This window comes from Rhinolophus hipposideros (assembly GCF_964194185.1).
Source record: "Rhinolophus hipposideros genome assembly, chromosome: 20".
NCBI classification, from domain to species: Eukaryota; Metazoa; Chordata; class Mammalia; order Chiroptera; family Rhinolophidae; genus Rhinolophus; species Rhinolophus hipposideros.
Genome location: NC_138066.1, coordinates 34,373,623 through 34,398,206, shown reverse-complemented (window position 1 = coordinate 34,398,206; position 24,584 = coordinate 34,373,623). Strand labels below are relative to the sequence as shown.

General features: G+C 38.0%; 1 protein-coding gene across 1 annotated transcript in view; it reads left to right on the top strand.

The window, feature by feature from the left end:
• Positions 1-4,668: 4,668 nt before the first annotated feature.
• Positions 4,669-24,584, top strand: part of FBXO47 (F-box protein 47) — a gene marked incomplete at both ends in the record, with an annotated part of 39,081 nt that continues 19,165 nt past the window's right edge. The window contains 3 exon segments of the mRNA XM_081028237.1: positions 4,669-4,774; positions 4,777-4,878; positions 21,995-22,165. Coding sequence (XP_080884363.1) covers positions 4,669-4,774; positions 4,777-4,878; positions 21,995-22,165 — 379 coding nt within the window.

The following is a 24,584-nucleotide window of genomic DNA, read 5'->3' as shown; positions in this document are numbered from 1 at the left end:
AGCCATTAGCCACTAATATAACTGCCGTGGCTACGCAAGTGGGGTTGATTTGTTGGTTGGCTGGCAGGCAGGTAGGCAGGTAGAGAAGCGGATGGCGGATTGCGGCTCCTACTTCCTGTGTCCCCAACGCAGCAGCCTGCGAGAATATAGTGGTATGTGACTCCCCTATCTATGGCTGAGTTGGTGTTCCTTTTGGACCTCACCATATCCTGCGTTCTTGTGCGGGGAGCGGGAGCTGAGACCCTGCATGACAACTGGGAAGGAGGAAACAAAACAAACAAAATGACGCCGTAGCAACTCTTACTTACAGAGGCCCTGGTCTGTTTACTTCTGTCCTCTGAGATGATGATGATGGCGTGGTGGTGGTGGTGGTTCACGTTTACTAAATGCTGACTCTGTTCCAGGCACTATTTTATGAGATTTATTTGTATCATCATTTATGGAGCAGGTGCTATTATCTCTACCTTCCAGAGGCTACTGAGGCGCAGAGCACCAGGGAGTTTGCTCAAGGTCACCAGCTGGGTTACTCAGAGAGGGGAACTAGAACTCAGCAAAGGTAACTAGGAGTCAACTGGCCTTTGATATGGTTCCTGAGGCCAGGGCTTGCCCGCTCTCCTGCCCTCAACATCTGACCAGCCCTCTGTCAAAGTCCATGGGGATCCCTTTCTAGAGGGCTAGTGCCTACTGACCTGGGGGTCATGCCCATCTGTGGGGCCTCAGAGATTTAAAACTCCCACTTGAAACTGAGAAAATGGTGCCTCTTCCCACCCAGTTCTGCTTCCTGGCTGGAAGTGAGGCTTCCATGGAGGAATGAACCCTGATGGGATTCTCCTCCTGTTCTTTGGGCCACACATCTTAGGGGCTGTTTGTTACCTGATGTTCTTTTCCTCATCTATTGAGCCCAGTCTACAAGGAGGACTCTCTTGTCCAGTCCCCCAACCCCTTAGTTTTACAGAGGGAAAACTGATGTCCATGAAGGCCAAGGTTGACTTGCCCACACAGAAATCAGGAGAGCCCAAGTTCTCAGGGCCAGCATGTGTGGGTGGAGAGTAAGCTCGTGAGCTCTGATGCCATCAGACCTGAGTTACATGCTGGTGATTCCACACACCACCTCCGTGACCTTACACAAGTTACTCAACGTCCCTGCTCCCTTCTGGCATCAGTTAAATGGAAGTGATGAAAATAATAACACCTGCCTCGTCAAGCTTTGTGAGGATTAAACATTCCAGTGTCTGGAGCCAAGTCTAGCACTCAGTAAGTGCTCCACAAGTCTTGGCTTCTTTTTTACGTGTTAATTACTGAATCGAAACGACCTATTATTCAGGGTAATAAATGGGTTTTCTTGCATTCTCTGCTGCCTTTACGGTTGGACATCGTTTCCACCAGGAGGAGGCGCTCTACTGGGCACCTGCTCTGCTCAACAGGCAGTTAGCATCTTCTCTCAGAAAGTCTTCCACTCAGGCCAGGATGGGAATAGTCACCAACGGACATCCCTGGGGCGGGGTGGGGCGCAGTAAGGTGGTTCTCATTACTCTGAAGGAAATAGGCACCATACGACTCATCCCTCTTCAATCTTAGCTTTCTATATTTATCTGCGAAACACTAACTCATTTTCATGTTCTTTAGGGGGGATAAATGGAATATAAAAGGGTAGTGCAGAATTCAGCCTGTAGAAATCAAACCCTGGAAACTTCCCTCAGTTTCCAGATTAATTTTGAAGGAGGGTCTCAGTACCTAAGGCTGTTTTGTAAATACTCGTAGACTAAATGAGGCACTGGGTTTACTTTCGTAGTTCCTTTTAAGCCTAAATTAGATTAATTATTGTAATTCCTTAAAAAAAAAAAGAAGAAGAAAAACAGTTTAATAAATCACCTCCAATGAGATCTGGTACATAACAGGCATTTGGCATATTTGTAGAAAAGATGAATGTAGAACAAAGGTGTGCTTCTTAACCCAAATAGAAACTCTTCTTTTCCTTACCTGAGAAATTCCTCTCACAAATATTTTGATGGAAAGAAAAAAGGTGAAAAGCCTTCGTGCTCTTTGTATGTGAGGCCAAGACAAGTCCCAGTGTGGCTCTCATGTGCGTAGGTGGTCTGTGGGTGAACAGGCCCCAGGGAGGGCAGGATAAGCCTTCATGCCTGACTGAAGAGCGAACCTCTAATTCTTAGACCCATGGAATAACCAGAAATCACAAATTTAGACTCCTCATTTCCCCTCTTGCCTGCGTCCTCTCCTTCATAAGAGAAGGCCGATGTTTCAGCAGCCCCCAGAAGTGGGACAATGGATCATCGGACATGGAAGCATTTCCCACTCATGCAAGCCCCCGGGCTGGGTCTCCTGGCTTCTGGTTATTGGGCAAAAAATCACAAATTAACTTTCTGTCCTCAATACCCAAATATATGACTCATAGGCCGCTGCACAAAGGACACAAAATGGGGGGGGAAAGTGCCAGAAGAACTGCTACCATTTCTGGAACAAATCCCTTCCTGGTTCAGTCTTCATAATCCAGATTCTCAGTTTCTGGGGGGAAATCGCTTTCTGCAACATAAACACGGGAGAATAGAAGGCATGGGATCGGTGGCCCAGGTTGGATTAGAAACAAGCACCTAAAGGCTACAAAGGAACTTCTTTCATTTGTTTATGAAGACTTACCAAAAAGGCCCTTTGAGAAGCAGAAAAGCCCCCACAGGGGCTTCTGCAGAATTTCTCCCAGTTCTTCTGCTTGGATTGTGTGGTTAAAGAAATATCCATCACTGTGGTTTCTATTATTTCCATCTGAGTTCCTTCCTTTCAGACAACTGTGCAGATTTGACAACTAGCAATTACAGGAACCTACACGAGTGCAGGTCTCTTGCACCCCTTGTATTTCCTACACCAGAGTAAAACAAAGCTCTGCATCAGTTTGGCATATACGGGACTCCCTCTGCTGCCTCTACTCTCACTCATAATAAAAGGATCCCTGTATAGGGCTTTACAGCTTTCAAAACACTTTCACAAATTCAAATCTCAAAGGCAGAGCAAGCCAAATTCATGCCATGGGGGCCATGGCAACATCCTGATGCCATCCCTTGCCCAGCCCAGCCCAAGAATGATGCTGAGTTCTATACAAATAGAACCATACTTGATATAGCTTCCTGCGTTTTCTTTAACCTTTTTGGTTTTTTTAAGTGTGTTTTTCCAGGACCCATCAGCTCCAAGTCAAGTAATTGTTTCAATTGGTGCAGCTCACAGTGGCCCATATAGGGATCGAACCGGCAACCTTGTTGTTAAGAGCACTGTGCTCTAACCAACTGAGCTTACCGGCCGCCCCATATTGATAGACCTTCTTAGTTTTCAAAATACTTTCTCTATATACCATGTTTCCCAAAAAATAAGACTTAGCCAGACAATCAGCTCTAATGCGTCTTTTGGAGCAAAAATTAATATAAGACCCACTCTAATATTTTACTATAAGACTGGGTCTTATCTAACATAATATAAGACCAGGTCTTATATTAATTTTTGCTCCAAAAGACACATTAGAGCTGATTGTCCAACTAGGTCTTATTTTCAGGGAAGCACAGTATATAGCTATTAAAAAGGATAAGTTAAAACTGTGTGTATTGTGATGGAAAGTGTCTACAATAAATTGTTTTTCTAACAATGATCATCAATTATCAGAAGAATAAAGTATGTTTATATAATTTATTTTAAATGAAGACAATAAGTAACTTACTCATGGCCATCCAGCTAACTGTGGAGCCAGGACTGGAACACTGGGCCTATGACGATTCCAACTTCATGCTCTTATCCCCATAAGATCCGATAAAGGCAAGAAGGCTTTGGAGGACAGAGATGCTAATTCCTACCCATGTTAAGTCTTCTCTCTGCAACAGCCCTGGCAGCCAGCCAGCCATCTAGCATCTGCTTGAATACCTCCAATAATGAGGTGTTCATTACCTTCGTAGGCAGCATGTCTCAGTGTTGGCCATCTGGTTATTAGGATTTTCCTGCCTTAAATGAAGAGAAATCTGTCCATCCCAAGTTCTGTCCTTGAATTCTGGATCCTTCGGGGTGGGCTGGCTTAGGCTAGTCTCTAAGGAGAGACTTCAGGTGTGGGTCCTGCAAGTTCCTCACTGCTTCATGGGGGAAGGGAGGCCCAATCTGCCCTATACGTCACTTCTCCCACCTCTACCACCAAGCACTTCCTGTGGACTGACCCAGCTAAATCTTGCTTGGCATACACTGCCTCTCAATGTGGTTGTGGGGCCACAGCTGCAGCAAATGCCTGAACTTCCATTCATGGTAAGGCCTCCCACTGCTGAAAAGATAATTATCTGCCTCCTGCACAGACAGGTTTCCATCTGGTGGGGGCTGACCACTGTCTTTTTAGAAAAGACATCAGAGAAGGCAAGCTCCTGACCTGGCTTTGACAGGTTCCCTCAGCTACTCTAAGGGGAAAAAAGAAATTGCTGGGATAGGGATTGGGAGGAGGCGAGAGAGAGAAGACGAGAGAGAATCTGGGATACTGATGATTTCTTTGTGATCTTATTCTCCTTATTCCAGCACATGCTTCTCTCCAAAAATTCATCTTGCCAGCCGGAGACTGAAAATGTGCCCAGGTAGACAGAACCCCGAGTCCTAGAACAGCCTGGCTGTCCTGCTGGACATGCTGGCTTCCTGCTAATGGATGAAAGTCCAGGACAGAAAACAAGAGGAAGGATCTGCAAATGGGACCCCTTGACATTGTACTTCAGGGGTCTGCTGGCTGAGAAGTGGGCAACAAGAGGAAGTGGGCAGCAAAGGAGATTGGTATGCAAGAGCCTGGGCCCTTTGGGACCTGTGAGCAACTCACTCAGCTGGAATACATGGAAGGCATGGCAAGGTACGGGAGAGGTATGTGCCAAGATGGGGGTGGGGGAGCATGGCGTGCTACCCTGAGGAATTCTAATCTTGTCCTAAAGTGAGAGCACTAGTGAAGGGTTTTAAGTGGGGGAAAGATATCTAGATTTGCATTCTAGAACAATTACTCTGGAGGACCCCTGGAGGCAGTGTGGAGAATGGATTAGAAGAGGATGTGATGGAAGCAGGGAAACCCGTTAAGATGCAAATATAATGGCTTAGGCAAGAAAGGATGGGTGCCTGCCTGGACCAGGGCAGTGACATTTATAATGGAATAGAGAAAGAAAATTAATATCATTAATATAATATAAATAATATAATTAATATAATATAAATAATATATTAATATAGCATAATACATTAACATATATATAATATTAATATAAGATTATGTTTTATATATATATATGGAGAGAGAGAGAGACTTGGCCAGCCTGAGAGGAAGAAGGAGGGAGATGAAGAAATAAAACAAAAGGGTTTAGAATGATTCCGAGGTTCTGGTTAAACAGAAACAGGAAGAGAAGCAGATATTGGTGGAGGTGGGAAGTTGGGTAGACAGATGAATTCAGGACATTTTGGGCTGAGAAGCCCATGGGACATCCACACGGAGGAGCCTAGTATGCAGTTGGATATGGGATCTGGAGTTCATGAGGAGGCTGACCTGGAGATACATCTTTGTGATATATATAAGGTAGTGATTGGAGCCAGGTGTGGGCGTAAGTGTTTGGAGGGGAAAATGGTCTCTCACACAGCCTTCAGGAGCACTGGCATTTAAGGAGTAGGTAAAGAGAATAGATCTTGAGAAGGAGAGGCCAAAGAGATAGGAAAGAAAAAAAAGGAGAAAATGATGTCTCAGAAAAGATTGAGATGAGGGGCGGCTGGTTGGCTCAGTTGGTTGGAGCACGGTGCTCTTAAAGGTTGCCAGTTGGATCCCCACATGGGCCACTGTGAGCTGCACCCTCCACAATTAGATTGAAACAACTACTTGACTTGGAGCTGATGGGTCCTGGAAAAATACACTTAAAATTAAAAAACAAAAGTTTAAGAAAGTGAGATGAAACAGGTCACCTGGGAGGATGCTAGTGAGAATAAGGAAAGAAGAATACTATTTTCATTTGCTTTCAGGGGGAGGAGAGATGGCTTCCTCCAGGCTAGTCAGAGAAAGCTTTAGGAAATAGATGGAAAGGGAGAAAAAGAAAGGACCTTTCAAGCTGAGAAATGGAAAGAGTTGAGTCCATCTCCTCTTTGCTGTGTTTTCTTGACTCTTGCTGCAATAATCCATGCATTCATAGAAAATAAAGCATATTATTTGATGAAATGTGGAGAATCAGATGTTCAAAATGTGTCTATTATGTGCTTCGGAACCAGACATGCTGAAAATGGAGAGCATCCAATGTGATCATGCTGTTCTTAAAAATGTTCCTTTGATAAACATTAAACTGTTCTGTTTACCAGAAATGTTAACGAGGAAAATAAACAATAGGGCTATTTAGGAGCATTTCAAAATTGAATTTGAAACCATAAGAGAAAACAAGAGACAAAAATAATCCAAAACTACGTGAACATTTCAGACGTTGGCTGCCCTTAAAATCTTTTTCTTTGCCTAACATTACATAATTCTTCATCAGCCAAAGATATCAGTTTCAGACGCTAAAAGTCAATGAGTATGTGTCATACTTAAAGGACAGGTTATCGAGAGGAAAGAATAACATAAAGAGATGGAAAAAGTTTGGGAAGCAATGTATATAAAGGCCTGAGTATGTTTTTTAGAGAAATTTTAAGAATATTATTGAAAAATAAGTAATGCAGGCTTCCAATTCAGATGAACCCAGCACCCTACTGACTCTCCTGCTGAAAACATCTAAAAATTTTGGATAAAATACTACAAATATCTTCTTCTAAGTAAGGAGTATTCAGCTAAAACCAAATGACAGTAAGAACATAGAGACATAAAATGGAGCAATTGCCAAATCAGTTAGCATTCAATTTTCAAAATCTTAAAGAGCTCCAAGAACAGGAGACAGAGCCCAGGATCTACCTAAGGTGGAGACTCTAATTGGATACCCTTCCAGACAGGTGAGGCCCTAAAGGCTATATCTTTATGGTTAGGCTAATCTAGAAATAATCAAATTTCTCCACCTGGATGGTCTGCAACCAGAAAGGGCTGTCTTGATTCTTAGTACCACATGAAAGTGAAACAAACTCCTGAAAACATGTAAGCAAAAGCTAACCATCACACAAGTTTGCATCCTGGATTCATGTGCCTGAAGTGCTAGAAGAAGTAAAAGCAATTTTTCTCTAGATGAACCCAACTTTACCTCAGGCCTCCCCAAATTCCCACAGATAAAGTTTTAAGAAATGTAAGCTAACAGTCAAAAATCACAAAACCCAAAGAAACAAGGTACCATGAGCAAGAAAATTAGAAACACAGACAGCAGAATCAGATTTACAAAGACTTTAAATACAGGAATTATTAGAAACATGATGTTAAATATAATAACTATTTTAGAGCTTTTAAGAAATAAAAAAAGGAATGGGTAGCATGAAAAAATTATAAAAGATTACAAAAATGATCAGTTTTTAAAAAATAAATAAAATTCTGGAAGTAAAAAAATGTAATAATTAAAATTTAAAACTTAGTGGACAGATTTGATAGCAGATTAGACACACTGAAGGGAGAATTAGAGAACTAGGAGACATCTGAAGAAATGATTTGGGCTGTAGCACAATGAGACCAAAAAATAGAAAATGAAAGTATATTCAGATTGAAGAATTCCATTGAATTCTTATTTCTTATTTATTTATTATTTATTGGGGTGACAATTGTTAGTGAAATTACATAGATTTCAGGTGAACGATTCTGTATTACATCATCTATAAATCCCATTGTGTGTTCACTGTACACTTTAAAATGGTTAAGTGTTATGCATAATTGACTACAAAAATGGTTAATATAAAATTCCAGATATATTCATCTTTAAAGCATATAAATATACATGGTAAAACTATAATGAAAATCAAGGGAATTTATAAAAACTAATTCAGGATAATGATTACGTGTGAGGGGATAATCAGGAAGGGGAACTGGAAGGAAACCCCAGGGAACTTCAGAGGTCATGATGATATTGTTTTTTGATTTTTGTTTTTTTCTAAAACTGAGAGGCGGGGTATATACACGAGTCCATTACATCATGTGTTTATTCCTTACATATTTTTTGCAAATATTCTTTTTTATTTTTTTCAATATTTAACAAACGTAATTTAAAAAGAAAACCATTTGTTTGTTTGTTTATTTATGTATTTATTTATTTTCAGTTTTGGCTTTATTTGTAAATCTGGCATTGTGTCAAACACTGAATCTAGCTACTTAATGTCTAGCTACTTCTTTCCTAATATCTTGATGCCGTAAGATGACCACACAGAGGTCTAAAAAAGTACTTGTGATATGATGAACAGACAACTTTAGTACATAATAAATTATTATAATCTTTTGTGCAAGTGGATAAAAGGAGAACGTGCCGTCCTTTGGGGTATACTAAATTTTTTCTGCAGCTCCTCTAGTTCCTTACAGGGTAGAAATTGGGCCGCTATGTCCTTTGGCTGCATTCAGCCCATTAGCTTGCTTTGCCTTTTCCCAGCATCAATGAAGGAATAACACATAAAATACAACCAAGTAAAAGATCTTGTCAAAAAAAAAAAAAAAAAAAAGATCTTGTCATATTTCACAAAGGAAACATTTTTCTAGGATAAAGGACCAAGTATCTCTACTGTTATATCAGAAAGTGAATAAGGCTTATTCTGGGGGATCAGAGGGCCATTTGGCTGAGCCCTCAGTCACAAAGGACCTCAAATTTAGATCTTTGGCCTCATCTCCAAATGAGATTACAATACAGTCACAAAAACACAGAAACAAAATAATGAAGACATTTTTTATGCAGCTTTAAGCATATGTCCCAATACCAGACCACACTTCCTGTAGTGCACTGTAAGCTCATATTTGTTATATGACCTATCAGCATCTTGTGCCTAGCAGTTATATTGCAATGTATTTCTTGGTTTGGCGTTCTAACTTATTAAATGCACATATTTAAAAATGTATCACTAATTTTATAACACTGCTTTGGTGTTTCTTCATTTTGTAATAAATCAGGAACATTTAAAAATTAGGGTTGCCAGCTTTAGCAAAGAAAAATATAAGACACTAAGTTAAATTTTAATTTCAGATAAACAACAAGTAATTTTTTAGTATGAGTATTTCCTGTGCAAAATTTGGGATATACTTGCACTAAAAAAGTGTCCATTGTTTAGCTGTAATTAAAATTTGTCTGGATGTCCTGTATTTTATTTGGCAGTCCTATTAATGGAAGTACCCAGCTTGTCCACCTCTGTGTACCCCAGAGTGGGTGGAAACAGGAAATAATATTTGATGCCTGCTATGGATGAGCCAAGAGTGTTACAAGTGTGATCTCATTTAAACCTTGCAAAAACCCTATAGGGTATACGTTATTATTCCATTTGACAGTGAACACAAAGCTTGAGTAATTTATTCAAGGTAAGACAGCAAACATGAGATGAAGAATCAGATTCAGGTTAGCTTCCCAAATTTGTACTTTTTCCCTGGCAATGCACTTTCCATCAGAAAGCTTTCAGATGGCCTTTATGGTTTTTTTTTCAAGTTTTAATCAAAAAAGGAAAGAATTCTGGAAATACTCCAAAGGCTTTTCTATCATAACTTAATATTTTATATGAAATATTATATTTTTTCATATCTAATTAAATTTGTTTGCCTTGAGTGTAATGTAATTGTAAGTGAAATTTACCCATGCATAGCCAGACATGTTTCAAGGAATTTATTTCAGTGGTGTTTTGCCTTAGGAAGTTTAGATAATCTCTTTGGATTTAGTTTCTTCATTTGTAAACAGAGGCTGTTCTGACAGCTAAGGGGCTTTCCAGTTCTCTTCCTTTAGGGTTTCCACTGCTCAATTCGAGAAAACATTAAGTCTTACACAGCTCTCTTCTGCCACCTGCTGGAAAAATTACAGCACCCATTTCTGCTTAAAATGTGCTCTCTTCAGTAATCTTGATCCTGTGGCTGTTTTTTACTTAGTAATTTCAATTAATGAGAATTATAGTTTTCTGAGTTTTTCCAGTTTAAATGTTTTCAATTTGTAAAGCATTCCAAATGAGTCAAGTCTGAAACTTGACCATCTGGAAATTAATTTTTTAGCAGTTTTTCCCACAAGGGAGTATTGTTCATATTTGATGACGGTCCTGCCAAAGCTACTCACAAGGAATTATCTTTAATTGCCGTTAGTGTTCCATTCATGAGATCTTACAAGAAGTAGTTAACAACGAAAAGAATTATTTTTGTTAACGTATCTTTTAAAGATTCCTGAAACATTTCATTTTTGTGCTTCAAGAAGGCAAGGATACAATGCCTAACTACTTTCACATGTGCACACACAAACTGGAATACATGCACATTTTTAAAAATCTGATTGCTTTATGTCTAGAAAGTCTAGTTTTTTTTAACTGGAAAATTTTTCCTAAATTAAAAGCAAAGTGCTAGCCTTAAGTTTTTAATATACAGACTTCATTTTTTTAGAGCAGTTTTAGGTTCACAGCAAAAGTGAGTGAAAGATACAGATTTTTTTTCTCCCTGTCCCTGGCCTCCTGCCTGCCCCCTCCCTAAAACAAAGCTCCCCTACTATCAGCATCTCCCCACCAGAGTGCTAGATTTGTTAAAATTGATGAACCTCTATAGACACATCATTGTCACCCAAAGTCCATAGTTTACATTAGGGTTCATTTTTGGTGTGCATTCTATGGGTTTTGACAAATGTATAATGAGATGTATCCAGCATGAGAGTATCACACAGAATAGTTTCATTGCCCTCAAAATCCTCTGTGCTCTGCCTATTTTTCCCTCCCACCTCCCCAGCCCTTGGCACCCACTGATCTTTCTATTGTCTCCATAGTTTCAAGCCTTTTCCATATGTCATATAGTTTGAATCACAGTATGTAGCCTTTTCAGATTGGCTTTTTTCACTTAGTAATATGCATTTAAAACTCCTCCATGTCTTTTCATGGCTTGCTAGCTCATTTCTTGTTAGCACTGAATAATATTCCATTGTCTGGATGGGCCACAGTTTGTTTATTCACCTACTGAAGGACATCTTGGTTGCTTCCGAGCTTTTGCAATCATTGATAAAACTGCTATAAATATCCATGTGCAGGTTTTTGTGTGGACATAAGTTTTTGTCTCTTTTGGGTAAATATCAAGAAGCACAATTGCTGGGTTATATGGTAAGAATATGGTCAATTTTATAAGAAATCACCAAACTGTCTTCAAAAGCGGCTGTACCATTTTGCCTACCCATCAGCAATTAATGACAGTTCCTGTGGCTCCATATCCTCACCGACATTTAGTGCTGTCAGTGCTTTGGATTTTGGCCATTCTAATAAGCTCTCATTGTGGTTTAAATTTGCAATTCCCTGATGACATAGATGTAGAATGTTTTTTCATATGCTTACTTATCAGCTATATATCTTCTTTGGTGAGGTGTCTATCTTTTTAGGTCTTTTGCATATTGTTTAATTGGGCGGTTCATTTTCTTATAGTTGAGTTTTAAAAGTTCTTTGTATATCTTAGATAACAGTCCTTTAGCAGATATGTTTTTTGTAAGTATTTGCTCCCAGTCTGCAGCTCATTGCCTTAATTTTTAAAAACAATTAGAACCACTTTCCAGAATTCCCATCATAATGCCAAAAGTGAAGCCTAAATAATTGAATCATGAAATATAAAATATGGGATTAAATGTATTGCCAGTTGGGGTTGAGTTGGCTTTAGAGGGTGGGAGCCAATAGTCAGTCTCCTCATCTCTGAATCCACGTTATCTCAGGGCTTTGTTGCGTAGCTGTCTGGAACTTGATGCTGTCCAAGGGATAATAAAATCAGAATCCTATATCTTTCTAAAAATTAACCTTGGGGAGAGCCTCTTTTGAAAGGCGATCAGGAAAAGATTTTGGGAGGTGTAAGTTAGGACCACTAACTGTTGTGCTATTTGTTTCTTCCACCTCATGATTTCCCAGACAGATTTATCAACTGGTTTAAACATTTGAGTAAATTTATTCATTATCATCTTTCAGTTTATGATGATACTCATTTAAAAATATTCAAAACTACTTTCTAACCCTTCTCCATCTCTTCCATTTGTGGTACAGTAATATACAACAGTGCATATTTTAAATATTTTTTCTAATAATATGAATAACATGGTCTCAATACAGAGAGTTTGGAAAACCCAGAAATGCACAAAAGAAAAAAGAACTTACTTAAATTACTTACTTAAATTAAATTAAATCTCCCTTAATTTTGCCATGAAAAAACAACTACTGCTGACATATTAATAATGTCATTCCTTCTAGTGTTTAATATGCTCCTACATATAATTTTCCTTTTAAAATAGTATAATACTGTACATTATTTTATAGCAGACTTTTTAACATAGCATTTTCCAGGCAAAATGTAATTACTCAAACTGGCTTCGTGCCAGGATGCTGGAGTTGAAAACCTTGGGAATGACACTTAACTCCTTGGGCCTTAGTGTCCTTGTCAGAAAAGTGAAGAATTTTTTGCCATTACCTTGCCAAAACCTATTTTTGGATGAAATCTTGTCACCATGCTACAGCCTAAGGACTCTATGCAACAGGCCCTAGTATCACATGCCCTAGTTTATACATCTTTTTATTTTTTGTTAGTATATAATTTTCTAACTGCCCTATGCAAATCACTTGAATATGCCTTATTATTTTTGCTAGAACTTTTCATGATTCAGCTAACTGGTCTTTAAAAATAAAGAGTGAAAAAAGAAAATACCCATCTTTTCAATAAAAAAGGATAAAAGCTAAAAAAAAATCATCCATGGTTGGGCTTTATTCTCACTATTCAAAGAAATAAATGCATAAAAGTATAGGATAGAAATCACTGTATTTCAATTCAATTCAAACAATTATGATTTAGTAGGAAGAAAAAGTAACAAACTCAGGGACCAAAATAAAGCAACATCAATAGAAGGTAAGAAATATCTCAGAAGGATGGAACAGGATTTGAAAACTCTAATGAAACCAAACTAGAAAGGAAATTACATTGTCTAAAGAAGGGAAGTTAGATGTGGCTTTAACTATTTTCAATTATATAAAAGACATAAGTCAGTTGTGTGTCTTCTCTCTCAAGAACCAACAGGAAATTGGTTTAGGTTGTTGTTAGATTAACTTAGGCATTTAAAAACTGTTGCTTTAAATACAAGAGATGGGGGGCGCTGGTTGGCTCAGTAGGTTAGAGTGCAGTGCTCATAACACTGAGGTTGCCAGCTCGATTCCCATAAGGGCCATGAGCTGCGCCCTCCACAACTAGATTGAAAACAACAACTTGACTTGGAGCTGATGGGTCCTGAAAAAACACACTGTTCCCCAATTTAAAAAAAAAAATGTAACAGATTGGAAACCAGACGCAAAATGTGCCAAAAATGGAAAATGTGCTTACCTGTTGTATAGGGACTGCTCTTGTATTCTGATATCCATTCTTCCCTTCTTATATAGTAATAGAATTCCCTATTTTTTAGCTGGGCACAGGGCCCTCTGAAATACTTCCCAGGTAAGAGTGACCATGTTATTAAGTTCTGGCCAAATCCATGTCAAGGGAAGGATCTTTGAAGTGTGGGAAAGTTCTCCTTCTCCCTTCCTCCTTCCTGCTGAAATGTGAATATGATGGCTTGAGCTCAAACAGCCATTTTGGCCATGAGATGGAAACCACAGGTTTTAGATGTGGAGCAACAAGATAGGAGCCAGATGATTGTGGAGCTGCCACACCAGCCCTAATTGCTTATCTCTGGACTTTATTTATGTGAGAAAAATAAACTTCTATCTTGTTTAAGCTATTGTAGTTTGCAGTTTTCTATGATTTGCAGCCTATCCTAATTTTAAATGGTAATACTCTTAAAACCGAAAATTAACTTTTAAAAGATTATCCTAAGATGAATATACAAAGTGCTCCTTGCAACATTAAGTAACAAAAAACTGGAAACAATGATGCAGAACCAATTAAACAAATTTGTATATCTTTCTAGTGAAATACTATGTAACTAGTAAAAAGAATTATATAGAGCTATATTTATTGGCTAGGAAAGATCCTATGAGGCAGGAAATGTACCAAAGTGTTAACAGTAGTTATCTCCAGGTAGAAAGATTAGGTTGATTTTTTTTTTTTTGGGGGGGGGACTTGTGTATATTTTTACATTTTTTCTGCAGTGAACATTGATTTCTTGTAGGAATTTTAAATTCATATTTTTAAGGAAAAATCTGTGTATTGTTTTAATCTAAGGAATTTGTGGAATTTCCTCCCCTAAAGATCTTATGGAATATTACAAATAACCAGACTTTTTAAAAAATATATAATTTAGGCCAGCTCTTGTACTCAGGAATAGATATAATTTTATCACACAGCAGCAATCAATGGTAAAGGGAATAATAGTCAAGACTTGGATGACATAAAATCATTGTTAGATGCTCACTTATTAAGTAAAAATAATTGCAGTAGATTTCCCCGCCCACACATGGCACATCTGAGAGTCAATTTATATTTGGATCCTTGCAAAATTCTGAGTATCAAGTAAACAACACCAGCACCATGGAGGTGTGGGTGGGTGTTCGTGTGTGTGGGATGTAGCAGGGCATTGAGACTTAGCAAGTCAGGTAACTGGTCTGTAAGTTGAGGCTCCACTATCACTGCCTTCAAAGAGCTCACAATCTAAGTAAGACTTGTACATAATTAACCATGATTCAAGGCAGAATTAAGTACCCATAGAGCAAGTGCCAGAATGAAGTTTCAAAGAGGAAAAACATTTTTCATTATAGGGATTTCAAAAGGTTTAAGACTCTTAGAGGAAGTAGCCTGTGAAATGGCCTAAGTCAGTGTTTCTGAAACTTGACTGTGGATTTGTTAAAATGTAAATACTGATTCAGCTGGTCTGAGGCCAGGTCTGAGATTCTGCATTTCTAACAAGACTTCAGGTCATGTTGTTGGTCTAGGGACCTCTCTTCCACAAGCAAGGGCCTAATGGCTATCTTAGGATGTCAAGAGGTGAAACTGGAAAACAGCTTTCCAAGCAGAGAAATCAGTATGAACTACACCAGGGTGACAGTGAGGTATTCAGTTTAGTAGAAATAAGGAAGACTTTGGGGAGATAAGGCTGGAGACATAAAATCCAGCCACAGTGAAGCAGGCCTGAAAGGCTTGTATTTAATTAGAGGCAATGGGGAGCCATTGAAGGCTTTGGGGCATGGAAATGATATAATCAGTAACGAAAACTCTCATATAAATAAATATGGATTAAAGAAAGCTTAATAAATCAACAAATATTTGAAGTGAGTTAATTTGGAGTCCATCAGCAAATATTCACCTACTGTTTTGAATACGAAATTAAGTACAGAGCTGTGGGAAAGGCCTACCCAAGTAGGAGGCCCTGAAGCTTAAGTTTCAGTAGCCTCATAGTAGACCCATCTCTGTATCTGTTGTTCCTCTGTGTGAGGATACAAAAGAGATATAAGGCATCTCAAGGAGTTTACCATGTCATTTAGAAGAAAAGGCATACTTATTGAAGAAATTAGCTTTATGCAGTAAGTGAATCTTAAAGTGGGACCGGAAGGAAAATTTGTAAAGGAGGAAAGTCATTTTTGATGGACGCTTCTGCACAAAGAGGTGGGAATAAATCTGCTAAGGAGGAGTCATCTCCCCTCACACCCTGTCGCAGCCTGCGCAACAAGGGCAGTGAGGATGCGAGAAGGGGCAGTTTGGGTTAAGTTTTTAAGAAAGAAACAAACAGAGACTTAATGCAGTTAAATTTCTCAGAAGGCCAGGGGTCTCTCAGTCTCAGAGGACTGGAGCCCAGAATAAAGCCACTGAACGCTTTTGATAGGTGTACAAATACAAGAAAGTAACATTGCTTCTTACACGGTCTGTGAGACTCACATCATAACAGAAAAATGTTTATTCCAATCACCCTTTGTCTGTAAACAGCCGAAGCACAAGGTCCCATGATGTTTTTACTTAAAGTATGTACCTTTTCAGGATTAAGTCTTTCACATTGTAATAACTCCCTTGAGATAAGTGGAAACAGGTGCAAGGGAAAAGCAAGAGCCGGCAACAGACTTTCCCAAGCAGGGAGAAGGGGAGGCAAGGCCCTTTCCCATCTTTGTCTAAGGCAGCTCATTGGGGGTCCCCACTCGGTTCCACCTGACTTAGGTTGTATCTCCCGTGAGATATCTTACCCGTCTTTGACTGCAAACCATCTTTTGGGGACCAGACAGAGAGACATAAGGTGTAAACACAAGGATGGAACAGAGTCCCAGAAAGGCACAATCTCACAAACTCTTCTTTCCTTAAGGAAAGACATGGAGGGACAGTTGGCTAGGCTGTTGTGCGACTACAACACCCTCTCCTTCCCCCCTCATCCCTGCTGGAACAGCAGGTTTGTTTCCTTGAGAAGAAACAGAATGCCTATCAGTCTAGCAGGGTGCTTGCGACCATGTGCCACTAGAAGGCAGACACTGTACTTACCCTGCAGCTAACACTGAGCTTGGCAGAAAATAGGCATGGATCAAATGTAACAAATGAATGAAGTAACAAATGAATGAACAAATAGGGGAGAAATAGATAATAGAGGACATTGAAGAAATGGCAGAGGGAGTTGATTGATGTGGCTGGCAAGGTGAAAATCAGTGTAGGTTCCTGAGATAGGAAATGACAAAGTGGATTCACAGGACTTCTGCTGACACGTTGCTGAACTCAGCAGAACTTGGCATAGCGGACAGCTCCTCATTCTGTAAGCACTCGGTTTCGGGCTTCTGTGACTCCACACTCTCCCGAGTTTCTCCATTTTACTCCACTAGATAGTCCTTTTCAATCTCCTTGAGAACTTATCCTCTTTTTCCCAATCTCTGAATGTCGATATTCCTCTAATACAGAAAACTCTTAAATTTATACCTCCAGCCCAGTTTTCCCTCCAAACTCCAGATTTCTAAATTCAACTGCTTCCATGACATCTTCAATTGGATGTCTCCTAGACATATCAAACTTACTATCTGCAAAATTAAACTCTAAATTCTGCACTAGAAAAACTCCCTCGCATTTGCATATCTCAGTAAATGAAATTAACATTCACCCACTTATTAAAATCCGAAACCTGGGAATCATCCTTATCTGCTTGCTTTCCCTCTGCCCCAACCCCATCCAATCCATCAGCAAATTTAGTTACTTCTTTGTCCAAAGCATATCTCAAACATATGTCTCCAGGGCCAGTGTCCTAGTCCTGCAACAACATCCTAAGAGCTATCACCTCTTCCACTCCTACCTGCTTCATTCATTCTCCACATGAAAGCCAGAGCAATGTAAATCAGGTCATATTATGCTGTGCTAAAGCTCCTCAATGACTTGTCATGGCACTTTGAATGAAATCTAAACTTCTCACCATTCAGGATCTTTGTATCTATTAGGCATTTAATTCCGCCAACTACCTAAGGGCTGAGACCTTGTCAAGGACCTATAAAAAATGAGATGGAGGGAGAAAAAGAACTGGCTCCAAAAAAGTACAAAGTCAAAATTAATAAATGTTTGTGACTACAGAACAATGTGTTGTCAACTAATCCTACATTTCAACTCCACCTTTATGTAGTTACTTGTATTTTAATGAAGGATGTGGGTATATAATATTTTGTTGGATATAAGGTGGTGTGGGTCCCCTTTTGGGGGTATATAGGGCCTTCAGGGGTTCTAAAATGGCCCTCTTTTAGGGCCTTTATATAATGAGGTCCTGCTTATCCCAGTCTGTGCCTATCTCTCCATGGTCTCTATGATGCCACTCTCCTCCTTTCTCACTAAACTCAGCCAGCCAGCCTTGCAAATTCCTGGAAGGTACCAAACTCTTTCCTGCTGTTCCCTCTCTCCCCAGCCCTTATCCTGACTCCTTCCCATCTATTCTCAAATTAAATGTAACCTTCTCAAAGGGACCTTCTTCACCAGTCTGTCTAACGTAGGCACACATGACCACCCCCCTTACCTTCCCATTTTCAGCTGCCTTATTTCCTGCATAACATTGCTCTTCACCAGTAGTTTATTTTATTTTGTGTTTACTCCACCTTCCCCATTAAACTAATAAGCTCCATTAAGGAAACTTATCTGTCTTGTCGCCTGTTGTATCCTTAGGGCCTACTCCAAGTGACTGGCCCAGAGCAGGCTTCAATAAATAGCCTCTGAGTGAATAAATGAACGAGAACTTAAACTTCCAGGGAGCAGGGCTAAGCTAGAAAGATCAGTTCATCAGTCTCTTATCTTGAAAGGCTGGAGGTGCTTAACGGTCTTTGATTCTAGGCAGTCAGATTTCAAAAGGAATGTTTGGAGGTGTTTTCCAACAGAAGTTCTGATGACAGCTCTTGTAACTTACCCTATTGGGGTGGGGGTGGTGGGAATAAAAAGTCGGCTCAAAACTAGGTTGAAAGGAAAGGAAGTGGTTTGGAGCCGAAGTATGGCTCACCACGGTGCCCCTCTTCCTTTGCAGGCTCCCCTCCCCAAGACTCTAACGGCTCCACCCCTTCCGGGCTTCAGCCTGAAGCACAGGATGGCTTTGGCCTGGGTTCGGGCTCCAAGGACCTCAGGGTCGTTAATTATTCATGAGGGAGGAGGGCACTATGGGAGATGGGCTTCTTATTATTCATGAGGGGGCGGGGCCTCCTTCCCGCTGGGGCTCCTGGGAGGATTCTAAAATCTTCTCCAGGCCCCAGAGACGCGGGGGAGGCGGGACGCGGCTCCGGAGCTGAGCGTGGCGGCGTTCTCTCTTCCCGACGGGGAACTCCTGAGGAGATTTTTTTAAAAAAAATATTAAGAAATTTGAGGATGGTGGGGCAAAACGACTAAATCCCATCTTCCTGTGATTCTTTAGCCGGAAAACTGTCAAAATCTGTGGTAAAAAAGATTTGTTTCACCAAACTTTCTTAGGGTGGTTTAAACTTTTGATGGACTGAAGGGGGCAAAACATGCATCCCAGTGTGCTTTGATTCCTATATTGGCCAGTTTCTCTTTTATGGCCTCGCTAGTTTACCTCTTTGGGGATGTTTTGACCTAACACCCGAGCATACGGGGTGGGTCTCCTCAGCGCGTTCTCTTCGGTTCAAACAAAATCGAAGTCGCGGTGACTCGCTGTGGGACGGTTTTCTGTGACAGGGGGAACACAAGTGCATCCAAGAGGGCGCTCGACGCCTTTCACGCATAGTCAGAGATGAAGAGGATGGAACAGAGGCATCGAAACATTTCATTGTTATTATTTGGGCCCGGGATTCTCGTTCTCTAGGGGGGTGAGAGGAAACCGGCGATGGTTTAGGATTACACCTTTAAAAATTTCCGAAAAGCCTGCTGTCTCCCCCCAAAACGTTCAGGTCTGAGTGAGGAAACGAAGGAATTGTAAACAGACTTCAGTTTTCAGAGAATTTCTGCCGTCGTTTCTTAATCTTCTCAGAGATTTAAATATACATGTACCCAGTGATTGACACTCCGAAGCCCCCACGTACCAAGTGTCCGTGAGTCTGAAGCGCCCACAAGCCCCACCCAAGTCCCTCTTTATAAGTTCCTCAGAGAAGCAGGATAAACGCTAGGCCAGATTTGTATTGTATGATCATGAAAATGCTTTAAAATGCCTACTGTGAGGAAACCAAACAAACAAAACACCTCGTGGATTAAATAAATTAAGATTCCTTAATTTCATTTAATAAATTTTAATGCAGCTTTTAAAACATATTACTTGTAGAAGTGTATTAGCATGGAACGAAATCACAATTTTAATTATAATCACAATTGAAAAGGCAGATTACAAAGTAGAATGACCAATGATCCCCGTTTTTTGTTAAAAAAGAAATATACGTGTGATATTCAGGAATGATATAAACCAAAGCGTTTATAAGCAAATTTCATCTTTTGCTGTATTTTGTAAACATTCTGACAATGCACGTTTTATTTGTATAATTGTAATGATTATTTTTAAAAAATAACTACTAATTTAAATGCTCACTTTATGCGGAAGCCAAGTGTTTTGATATGGTTGTCTTCAAGGAGGTTCACGGTGTGCTTTTCACTAAGCATTAAATTTGGGGGCCATGTTTTCAAATGTGTAACTGATTTTAAATTTATATTAGTTGGTATGTAACCTAAAATGAATAAGTAACAATGTGATTTTAGCAATTTTTTGACAAAAAGGAGAAAATGTATCTGGGTCAAATATATTGTAACTGATAAAGTATCTTAGTTGTTACTTCAGGAACAAGGAGCTTTAGACTGGAGTTGTGATTATGCATATGTACATGTATATTACAAAAGACAGTGTTTCCTTTATTGGAGCAATAGTGACACAAATTCACTGTGTGTGATGAATAATTTTTTTAAAAGAATTTTTGTTTAGTGTAAATAAATTATCAGTGATTTCAATAAGTTCCCTCTAAGAAATGTTCATTTTGAAATCAAGTTGTGTTGGACCTTCCTGAGTCTTATCAGTATTATTAACCAAGAGTGGAATTGAGGGGAAATTTTTTATTCATTTATGTATTTGAATCTTACTACTTTTGCAAGACTTTAATTTCACTGCTTATTTGTGCATTATACATCACATAATTGATAATAGTAATACAACATTTTTAATCTATTAGAGCTAATAAATTTTAAAAGCTCAAAACTTAGTCTCTATTTTTTATCTTTTTGTTTTTATTGTTGCTAATAAAACATGTCAGTACTGTTTTAAAGAAATAGCAGAACAGTACTACAAAGTTTTAAAGCTACATTAGTATTTTGATTTTCTTAGAATGTAAAAATTGTAAAAGCAATATACTAATTGACAGATATTGGATGTATTTCATTTGTTATATTTTTTCTTTTGTGTTAAGTCTTTTACTTTTTAAAAATTTTGCGTATTTCTTTTCTTAGAATATATCTCATCCAAAAACATGTCTTACTTCCTACTAAAACTCTTAATCTATCTAGAATATTTGGCTAAGAGGGAAAAGATTTTTAAACATATTATGCTGAGATGAATAATGGACTATACTGGTGGGAACTCCATAAATTGGACATCATATTAAAAGTTTTGTAAATATAGAGGGACAGCTATTGCCCATCAAAGTATCCACCTCTTCATTTAAAAAAACTAAAGTTCCTAATCACTGTAATTTCTTTTCTTTTTTGTCTCTTGTACTTTGTTTTTGTAACCAGGATAAATTCACGAAATAAGAAAAAGGATGGCATCTAGAATAAATACCAATTTCACTTTGATTCCCAGTCAGAAATATAGACGTAGTAATCGTCGATCCAGCTATATTTTCAACAACACCATTGACTCAGATTCTCAGCCTTTATCAACTCTTGGAAACTTTAAAGCCTTGCCATTGGAAATATTCCAAATAATCATAAGATATTTGTCAGGTGAGGTTTGGGGACTATGAGAAAGCTACATAAACACTCAAATATTTTTGTTTTTCCCAAGAACTACTTTGTCATCGTAGGCCCTGCTAGAATTAATGGTGTTCACATTAAGTTTATTTTCCAAAGTTTCATCAAGTTTCAAATGGCACAATGAGAAAGTACGATACTCAAACTCTTTAAAGCATGTTTCTAATTATCATGACATCGTAACTTGACTGATACATCCCAAAATATTTCTAATTCATTGAGCATTGGATTGAAAGATTTTTTTTATTATTGGGGAAGGGAAACAGGACTTTATTGGGGAACAATGTGTACTTCCAGGACTTTTTTCCAAGTCAAGTTGTTGTCCTTTCAATCCTAGTTGTGGAGGGCGCCATTCAACTTCAAGTTTTTTTGTTTAAAGATTTATTTTTTATTGGAGAAGATTGAGCATTGGATTTGAAACAATTTTAAGAATTTCCTTATTGCTATTATTTATTTTTGTTATTATTTAGTATTATTAATGAGATAACTTAAATGCTAATACATTGTACTAATGGTAACATTCTTGTATTTAAGCCATTCATATATATGTATTCATTTTTTTGGTAGTGAAAGATATCAGCATGCTAAGCATGGTGTCCAAAACAATCAACCAACACATAATTAATTATATCTCAACCTCATCAGGAAGCAAAAGACTTTTACTACAGGACTTTCATAACCTTGAGCTGCCTGGCAGGAGACAAGACTCCGTTATACTGGAACACTACAGACTTCTAGGTAATGTATATAATAGAATTGTAACAAGTAAAGAACCACACTTAATTAAGGGGATTTTATTATACACAATTCTGTAAGGCCCATAGGAAATAGAATGTTTCCTAAAGTGGGCCTGTTTCTGTGATGCTTTTACTCTTCAGTGTGAGGACTTTACCTTAAAATAGTCCCTTACGCTTATGTTTAAAGATGAAAGAATGAACTTTAATGTAAAGTGTCAGCCCTTGTGATTTCATGGAGATACAATGTCGCCAATGTTTATTATCTAGGTGGCTTACCAGTTTAGGAAACTGAGGTATTTTCTATGCTTTACCTCCAGTGGATCTAATGAGTTTTATCTTTATATATCTTTTTTTTTTTACATACATACATTGATTTTAAAATTATAGTTGGCATACAATAATTTCAGGTGTACCTTTATATATCTTTTTCCTTTTAACCATAATCTATTCCTTAAAACAGAAAAGAAATTTAAACACAGTGTTGTGCAAGATCAATTATCAGAAACAGTGGTTTTCTTTTTTTAAGCGCTGTACACATTTAATAATAAATCATTATGCTATGATTAAATTAACCTTATCAAAGAAAATTTGTATAATCTTTCTTCCCTTGATTTGTGTTCATTTATGTCCTTTACCCCATTCCTTTATTTCATTTTCCCTAAGAGTGCTGAAATAAAATTCTAATTTTGACTTGATTAATGATACCAATTTATTATGAAATCACCTTATAATTAACCAAAGTATGGCAATAAAATCAAATATCAAAGTGATGTTGAGATTTAAATAAAGGCATAATAGTAAGTTAAGTGAATATTAGCTTTTAGCAGCTCAAGGATGCCTATCTTTAAGATAATAAAATAAGACTATATAGAGGTTTTAAATATCTCAAAGTGTATCTGACAAGTATATTTAATAAGACTAAATAAAAGATACATAATATGGTTACAGTGTGATTGGCTTCAGTATTTATGATTAGGCTCGGTTAAAGTTTAACAGAATACGCAATTACTTTTTGCTATTTGTCATTGTGAAATCTTGTTTTCGAACATCCTTTGTTGCAGAGGAAGTGATACGTGGGTAAAAGAGCTTATTCTTTGTTTTTGATCTAAAAGAATATTTTCTCCCTGACCAAGGTTCAATTGCTTAAACAAACAAACAAACAAAATCATTAAGACAACTATATGGATAATTCAGTCAAAAAATACAAATGTGTACTAATCTTAATAGCTAACTTTTTAAAACAGTTTTATTCATGTAATGACTTCAAACTTCCATTTAATTTTGATGCAGACATCTGGCTTATGACTGATTCTTTAGGTAAATGTTTGATGTACTTACTATTTTTTTATGTTCCTATTCCTATCTGATCTGTTCTTGTTTTCAGACATTAAAGTAACATTTTCAGAATCCTGCATTCTGAAGATTATAAATTTTAATTTGCTTCTTCATACAAAACAGAGCAGATGGCCAATGTGGAAAGAACATTACATCTGACTCTATTTTTGTGTGAAGAAATTAAAGAAGTTGGTCTCTAAAGGGTATAGCAAAGCACCTGTGTTAAAAAAGTAAATAAGTCAGCCAGTATTGGTTTTTATGGTAAATTGCAACCCTTCAAAATAGGAGTTTTATATTAGAAAAGGCAACCAACATAAATTATAGCTTACAATTCCCCAGCTATGATATGCCATGGGACTGGATGCCAAAATATGAAAGGAAAAGAACTCAGCCTAAAAACCAAACACTGAAAATGTCTTTTTATGTCCAAAAATAGGGAGGGTTTATGTTTAAAACTCAATTCTGGTCATGTGTTAGCCAAACATAGCAACTTCTAAAAATAAATTAGATTCCCTTAGATTCTATAGAATCATATAAAGTAGTTATTATATTATGTTAAAAAGTAAATGCAGAGAAGATAAAATTGAAGAAAGTCATGATATTCAATATATATTTTCATACCTGACTCATGTATCTTATCTTTAGTTTGAGGACATTTGCCCTCCGAGGAATGTTAACGATGTATTACCATTTTAGGAAAACAGACTACTTCAAGTTCGAGGAAACAAATCATACACTTCCTGTCACTGTAGTTTAAGTTACATATCTCACTGGGAAATTGAAGGATTTGTTTTTTCTTTTTTAAATATCTGAACATAAAATTCTATACATTCTTAACATTCATGCTCCATAAAAGGATATCTTTGAAGGAAGAAATAGATATTTCATCCAAACTGGCTACTTTCTATGAGCAAAAATGACTTCTAACCTCTGAAATTTTAAGCACTTGTTATGACTAACTTTTTTTATTTGGAGAAAGGAATACAAAATCTCTTTTCCCATTCTTTCCATGTTTTGTATTAGCAATTCAAAACATTTTCCTTTGTGGACGTGAGGTTAATTCCAAGAGATATTGGAATATGTTT